This window comes from Danio aesculapii, chromosome 20 (assembly GCF_903798145.1).
Source record: "Danio aesculapii chromosome 20, fDanAes4.1, whole genome shotgun sequence".
Classification (NCBI taxonomy): Eukaryota; Metazoa; Chordata; class Actinopteri; order Cypriniformes; family Danionidae; genus Danio; species Danio aesculapii.
This window is the reverse complement of record NC_079454.1, coordinates 44,304,078-44,312,456: the sequence shown is the minus strand read 5'-3', so window position 1 is coordinate 44,312,456 and position 8,379 is coordinate 44,304,078. Positions and strand designations below refer to the sequence as shown.

The following is an 8,379-nucleotide window of genomic DNA, read 5'->3' as shown; positions in this document are numbered from 1 at the left end:
CAGATTTAACATGCTGCCATCATGTGGTTGTTTCAGCTGTGCTTGGCACTGCTTTGCATCACTTAATGAGGCTACGACTTCAACTTAATATACATACATATATACTTATACATACTTACACACACACATATATATATCTCCAGTTGAAGTCAAAATTATTTCCCAAATTATGTTTAACAGAGCAAGGAAATTTTCACAGTATGCCTGATAATATTCTTTCTTCTGGAGAAAGTCTACTGGAGAACGCAGTTTTTAATTTTTCAAACACCATTTTAAGGTCAAAATTATTAACTTTTTAACCATTTTTTTTTCAATAATCTACAGAACAAACCATCATTATACAATAACTTGCCTAATTACCCTAACTTGCCTAGTTAACCTAGTTAAGCCTTTAAATTACATTTATTACAGTGTATGAGAAATTTGTTTTCGTGACAGAAGTTTCCACAGAGCAACAGAATGAGTGACAGGACAAAACAGACAATAAATAAGTGAATAGAGAATAAAAATAAATAATTTGATAATTACAGTATATTGCTATATACAATATTATACATATATCTATATGATGTGCACATTGAAACATTATCTATGTGTGTTGTTCAATAAATAAGTGTATGTGTGTATAAATATTGTTGTTCTTCCACAATTATTATCAAGTGTTCATGAGAAAGAATTCAACAAGCCCTGTTAAAGGCATAGCTTATCCAAAAATAAAATCCTGTCATCATTTACTCACTCTTCACTTGTTTCAAACTTAACCATTGACTTTTCCCACTATGGAAGTCAATAAAAAATAAAAATAAAACTCTGTCTTTAACATGATCCCTGTAATGAATATCCAAAACAGCTCTCAACAAACATGCAAGTATAAGCTCTCTACTTACTTGTACCAGGAGGTTTGTTCCTTTCTCAGTCGCATCACATTCTCTATATTTCCTCTGCATCCTGTTAAACCAAAAACAGCCATATTTAATATTATTAAAGTGACTTACAGACACTCAGACATGTGCAGAGATAAACCCCTAAGTGGTTTGTATTCTCATTCCCTAAATTTTCACTCCAGCATGAGAAATTGATACGAGTGAGGAAAAAATAAGAGAAAAAAAAGAAAAAGCATTTTATTTTTTTATTAAAAGCATTAATTTATATTCATTTTACACCATTCCTTAGAACATCTTGGTCCTTACCTCCAGGACACTGACCAAAACCACACAAATATAATGTTTACATCATTTAAACACTTTAATACTACTTATAGTACTGTTAATAAATGCTATTATATGCGTTTTATATTATATAAATGGGAAAAATACGTGTTTTTATTATTAAACACACACACACATAAACATAATATATAAATATACACTTTTATACACACACATAAACATAATATATATATATATATATATATATATATATATATATATATATATATATATATATATATATATATATATATATATATATATATATATTCTTTGTTGTCAAATAACAGGGCAACTTTTTACTAATAATAATAATAGAAATAATTTATAAAGCCAAACAGAAATTTGCACACGTTTTTTTGTGTCCTTTTTGCTGGTGTGGAGCCAAGTACAAGTGAATGGGTAACCAGTTTTGGACACGGCTAGTGTTTTTATTATTATTCCGTCATAAACGGATTACTTTATTGCATGAATCAGATTATTCACTCAGCAAGACATGACGCCATTTCATTACCTCAGGATTATCTTACTACTTCTGTATTTGCAGTGTATTTGGAACGATGAGGCAAGTGTAAATCTAGTAATCTTAATGGTATATACTATAATATCTCGTGTTTAATGTATATTATAAAAGCGCTTATCGTCAATAACACATTTGAAGTACAAAAATAAATGCTAAGACAAATTTTACCAGTAAATGTACTTAAATCCACCCTGATTAAAAAAACTAATCCTTGGTTCACCAAACGACCAGTATTGATTCATTGAAGAGGAAATATTTACGAGTCAAAGATTTCCTGAAAAATCCGTTTTATTTTGCTCAAAAACACCCGTGAAGGAAACAAACAACCGCTAACTAGTGTATTTTTCAACTCAGAGAAACTCCGCCCACAGCGCAAACTGCCCAATCAGTATCAGCTGACTGTGGAATTTTGGAACGCGTTCGAATTATTACGACACACATAACCTCTTACAATCCATATTTCGCCATTGCTCTTTTTTGACAAGTATCTAGTGAGTTGTACAAAGTTTGCTTTGAATAATTTGCTTTTCTCATATTGTCAATTGATAGCGTACGGTTTATTAAGTCTTACTCTGATAAACGAGCTTTACTTACAGTAAATTTCAGTATTTATTGTAGGTTTTTTGTTACATTTCTCATATTTAAGTGTACGGAAATTAAACCAACATGTTATTTACCGTACTCGGAGTTATTGCTCTCTTCCTGAGAGAAAGAAACATCAATTCCACCGTCTCAGGTCAAGATGAAAGATTCGACCGTCAAGGAGAATTGGTCACGGTACCCCCCGTGACCAACAGTGATGGTAAATAATGTTGTGTGTTATAAGAACATGGAGCTCATTTTGTATACTGGAGTCTGTGTAGGGCTCTACTTATTTTACCTTACTGTAAAAATTATTTACAAAAACCAAAATGAATAATAATACAGGCCTAATGAAAACTGCTCTACACAGGGGTGTCAAACATACGTCACACAAACGTGTTTAATATGCCAACAATAATATAAAATAATGGTTTTTGTCTTGTTTTTAGTCCAGATATCTCAAAATTCTTAAATCAAAAATCTTTTTTCTATACAAGCAAAACTATTGTCTGGTTTTCTGAAATAATGAGTCAAGATTAAGTTATTTTTCCCGTAAAACAAGCAAAATAATCTTCCAATAGAGAAAGAAAAATAATGTTTTAAAATACATTTTACTTCCCCTCTGGCAGATTATTTAGCTTGTTTTAAGGAAAATTTTGACATATTTCTGAAAACAAGACAAGTAAGATTTTTACTAGATTTGGAACAGAAACAAGACAAAAAATAAGTAAAGTATTTTTGCTTTGCATGAAGTTTTTCAATAATGCATTCGTAATGCGTAAAGACAAAATCATTTTCTCTGTTTCAAGATGGAAGGGTTAGTTCACCCAAAACTGCAAATTCTGTAATTTATTACTCACCCTCACGTCACTCCAAACACCTGAGACCTTCTTTCATCTTCTGAACACAAATGAAGCACTATTCACTGATAAAACCCCTGGATGCCTGTGCATGGCTTCCTCTGTTTTTTTTGGATGTTTTTGGTACCTTTCTGGCCTCTGAATGAGTCTGGCCCCTTGGTATCTATGGAGGATGAAGGAGCTCTAAGATTTCACCTAAAACATCTTAATTTGTGTTATGAAAATGAACAGAAATATTGTCTACTGCCATACAAAATTAATAAATAAAATATTAAACCCTCAATGTGATTTGAGTTCGACACCCCTGTTAGATCTCTTGTCTCTCTACTTGTAAATTTTAGTCCTAAACCACTAAATCCTTTAGAAATATGTCCTAAAACACAATGCAGTGGTTTTAATGGATAACAAATGGTGATATTTAATGTTTTAATGGTATTTGTAGTGGAAAACATGAAACCCTTTCTCATAGTTTTTAGTTGTTTTTACCAAGCTTAGGGTTATTTTATTTATTGTTATATGATACAAAATATAACAGCTATAAGTTCATATTGACAAGTATTTATACAAAACAAATCATTAATTGCAAAGTGAATTTGATTATGAACAGTAATTTGATCATGTGACATTTTTTTAATTTAATGACATAATAGGCCTACCTAAAGGAAGATCTCAATATCCAGCATCTAACCATGAACTTAACAATAAATATATGGATGACCTGATTATATATACATTCAGCAACTCAATTAAAATCACTATGCTGGTCACAGAACATCCTTGCATGTGCACACACTAACCAACAACTAATTGTAGAAAGAAATGACCTTAAAAGTCACTTCATAATTAACAGCATTTGTTCATATCAATAATAAACACTGGATAATTATTATTTAACTAAAATCTTTTGTTTCATATTATTCCTTCCTTTAGGTCGAGAAATCGGTGACTGGTGTGAAGATTCATCTTTGCATCTGGAGGAACAGATCAATGTTCAGACTGAGGAACCATCACTGGAGGAACCTGTTGATGGTCAGAGTGAAGAACAATCACTGGTAGAGCCTGTCAGTGTTCACGGTGAAGAACAATCACTGGTAGAGCCTGTCAGTGTTCACGGTGAAGAACAATCACTGGTAGAGCCTGACAGTGTTCACGGTGAAGAACAATCACTGGTAGAGCCTGACAGTGTTCACAGTGAAGAACAATCACTGGTAGAGCCTGACAGTGTTCACGGTGAAGAACAATCACTGGTAGAGCCTGACAGTGTTTACAGTGAGGACTCGGCCATCTCCTCCAGCAGTGATGATGTTCCTCCAAACCTTTTCTACGCTGAGTCCAGCAGTAGTGATGACTTCCCTCAAGAGATTTACTCAGCCGGATTCAACTGTAGTAGTGAGCTCACAGCCAGCTCCTACAGCAGCTTCTTCTCTGCTGAGTCCGGCTGTGGTGAAGACGCCTCTACAGATTTTCTGTCTGCTGAGTCCGGCTGTGGTGACGACGCCTCTACAGATTTTCTGTCCGCTGAGTCCGGCTGTGGTGAAGACGCCTCTACAGATTTTCTGTCCGCTGAGTCCGGCTGTGGTGAAGACGCCTCTACAGATTTTCTGTCTGCTGAGTCCGGCTGTGGTGATGACCCCCCTCCAAATGTGGTCTCTGCTGAGCCTGGCTCTAGTCATGAAGACCCCCCAAATGTGGTCTCTGCTGAGCCCGGCTCTAGTCATGAAGACCCTCCAAATGTGGTCTCTGCTAAGCCCGGCTGTAGTCATGATGACCCTCCAAATGTGGTCTCTGCTAAGCCCGGCTGTAGTCATGATGACCCTCCAAATGTGGTCTCTCCTAAGCCCGGCTGTAGTTATGACCCCTCTCCAAATGTGGTCTCTCCTAAGCCCGGCTGTAGTTATGACCCCCCTCCAAATGTGGTCTCTCCTAAGCCAGGCTATAGTCATGACCCCCCTCCAAATGTGGTCTCTGCTGAGCCTGGCTGTAGTTATGATGACCCTCCAAATGTGGTCTCTGCTAAGCCCGGCTGTAGTCATGATGACCCTCCAAATGTGGTCTCTCCTAAGCTCGGCTGTAAAGATGACGTCACTCAGGTGCAACCTGTCAGACAGAGGGCGCTGTTCCACCTCAGCCAGAAGAGCAGAAGGATAAAGACACACAGATCATTGGTAAGTTTACTATCATGACACCCCAGTCACCCAACACACATGCATATTTTAATAGTGTTTGTATGACTTTTATGCTTTAAATTGGCTTTAATACACATTTTGTTCAGGGATAGCCGATGACTGAGATGGAAAATATATATAAATCATAAAAATGAATGAATGAATGAATCCTTTGAAATGAATGCAAGACCAAGGTGCAGTGAAGGACTGTGGCCATCCAGAGGCAGAGATATATACACATATATACATATATCTATGATCGGGAGTTTACCTGGTTGTCAGTATGCAATTTTTTTTTTAAATAACAAAAATGATAATTTTACATCACTTTTCTACATCGATGCATCAGTGACCGCACGGGCATTACTGACAAAGAGTGTGTTTGTATGCATGGAAATGTATCATACTCCCTCCCTGTTAAATTCGATCTAATCCGTGTCCTGAAACACAACCCCTCTACCACTTTCACTTCTCATTCTACAGGAGGGTGCGATTTGTTTGTGAATGAATCTCTGTTATGAACGACTCGTTCTCTTAGCTGACAAAGATACAAGTTTCTGGCACCGCAGCATCTTGTTGTCATATTTCATTTACATTGTTTGCTGATTTTATTCAACAAAACTAGCATAAGCCTAGAATTTAGTGCAAGTTGGTGCTACTTTGCCTTATGGTCAGTGCAGTCAGTGCATAACATAGAAAAAAAACCCCGTAAAAACGAAATATTACCTATGAAATGTTTTGCCTTTGTGCTTTGTTTTCTTTGTTTGCTCGTTACTACACCTGTATGCAATGCAAGTCCAGCATCTTCAGATTGGCTTTAGTCTTGACTAGTGTGGTTGAATGAGATTTGTGGCGGCGCTATTGACGCATGCTCAGGGTCCATATGCGTTATCTAGTGTATATACCTGTATCTATGGTTGATTCCACTGTGGTGACCCCTGATGGAGCAGGTAGTTTTACACGAAGGTAGCACTGTCACTAATTCACAAATGTTATTAACTTCTCTTCTTTCTCTTTTCACAGAGATCAACTCACAGCGCTATGAAATTGGCGCTAAGCTAGGCAAAGGAGGCTTTGGAGTCGTTTTGGCAGGGACCCGTTTAGAAGACGGCCTTCCGGTGGCTTTAAAAATGTCCGATTTCAAGGAAAAGCGATTCATCCGTGTTGTAAGTAGTCTGTGCTCTTTGCTCCAATTAACTGTGTCTATTTTAAACATGTCATATTAAAGATGCTGTATGTAAGTTTTTGACTCTTCTAAAGCACAAAAATACCATAATATGTTTGCAGATATTTTAGAAACATGCTAAGTAAACAAAAGTCAGTTATTCTCCTTTGAAATTGTTTGTCTATGTTTTGCTCTCTATAACCTGCCTACTGGTTTTTATGATAGACTTCTCTTACAGTTTTAACAGGATATAATTTTTCCATCAAATGATCTTAACAACTGTCTTTCTTCTAGGATGATTTTGACCAGCCACTTCCATCGGAGATTGCTCTGCACTTTCTTGCCTCTAAAGACCCCAAGATTAAACAAGTTGTTCAGCTTCTGGACTGGAAAGTGGAGGATAACTGCTACTTTATGGTCCTAGAGCGGCCAATACCCTGTGTGAGCTTAACTGAATTTATAAGAAACCACCGAGGCAGAATCGCAGAGGACGTGTTACGGAAAATCATGTTCCACACAACAACTGGAGCTGACTTGTGCTGCAAACGCAGAGTGTTGCACCGCGATATCAAGCCTGACAACTTGCTGATAAACCCAGAGACCTTTGAAGTCAAATTGATTGACTTCGGGTGCGGTGACCTCCTTACTGACGGCTTTTACAGAGAGTATTGGGGTATGTAAATTCCTCAGCTCTAAGGAGCTCTTGTGATGGGTCAAGGGTCATTCACATGAGACTCTTGAAACATTCACTGTTGTTTATCTATACCAGGGGTGCTAAAGCTCAGTCCTAGAGGGCCGGTGGCCTGCAGAGTTTAGCTCCAACTTGCTTCAACACACCTGACAGAAAATGTCTAGTATACTTAGTAAGAGCTTGATTAGCTTGTTCAGGTGTGTATAACTGGGGCTGGAGCTAAACTCTGCAGGACACAGATCCTCCAGGACTGGGTTTGAGCACCCCTGATCTATACTGTTGTTTACATTTTTGCATGGAAATTTAGATGTTGTGCTAATGGAAACAAAATCTCTTTCTTTCAGGCACAATGACGTTCAGCCCTCCCGAGTTTAATAAGAATGGCTTATACTTAGGGGAGCCAGCAACAGTGTGGTCACTCGGGATTCTTCAGTATGTCCTAATGTTCAAAAAACTTCCAGACAGCCGTAAAATCCTCAGGTTGAATTTCAAAAAGTTACAGGAATATGGGTGGTCAGCAGGTGAGATCTTCACTTCAGCCAAAGATGGTTGTGTAGAACATTTTGAATGTCAATAAAAAAGCATGTATAAACTTTAAGGTAATAATTAGATGTATCTCTTCCATTTTTCTACACAGAATGCTGTGATTTCATCCGCAGTTGTCTGCAGATTAACTACACCTTTCGGCATAACTTGCATGCACTCCGTGCCCATGCCTGGTTAAAGGTAATGAATAGATTATGAAGATTTTGTCATCAGTCAAATTAATCTGTCATGAGCTGAGTTTCCATCCTAATGTGAAGCACATCTTTTCAAAGTTCATTAAATATATATTTAGTCATTATAAATGTGAATTATGAGCAAATGATTTCCATTAAGTTGATCGAGCAGCTGAACTGTAGTATTGGTAACCTCGTAACCAACAGTAAACAAGGGAAGTTTAATTGAGAAATGTTCGCTACATCAAAGTTCATTTGACAAATGTATTTCCATGATTAACCCTTTTTCACACCAAAATGAGTCTAAAATGACCATAAAAGAGTTTTGTGAATTAAGGGACAACACAAGCTGATGGAAACCCAGCTAGTGTCAGACGACAATCTTGTGTTCTTGAGTTTCCTTTTTTAAATTGACATTTATTGCTTTTCTTTTAATTATATGTTGTTTGTTTAATGCAGTAAAGCT

General features: G+C 36.8%; 1 protein-coding gene across 1 annotated transcript; it reads left to right on the top strand.

Annotated features, from left to right (window-relative positions):
* The first annotated feature begins 2,397 nt into the window (after positions 1 to 2,397).
* Positions 2,398 to 7,938, top strand: LOC130213785 (serine/threonine-protein kinase pim-3-like). Its single transcript, XM_056445563.1, has 8 exons — positions 2,398 to 2,533; positions 4,104 to 4,273; positions 4,832 to 5,021; positions 5,264 to 5,338; positions 6,362 to 6,504; positions 6,798 to 7,176; positions 7,539 to 7,715; positions 7,832 to 7,938. Exons 1-8 carry the CDS (start codon positions 2,398 to 2,400, stop codon positions 7,936 to 7,938), a joined length of 1,377 nt encoding a protein of 458 aa, XP_056301538.1.
* The last annotated feature ends 441 nt before the right edge of the window (positions 7,939 to 8,379 follow it).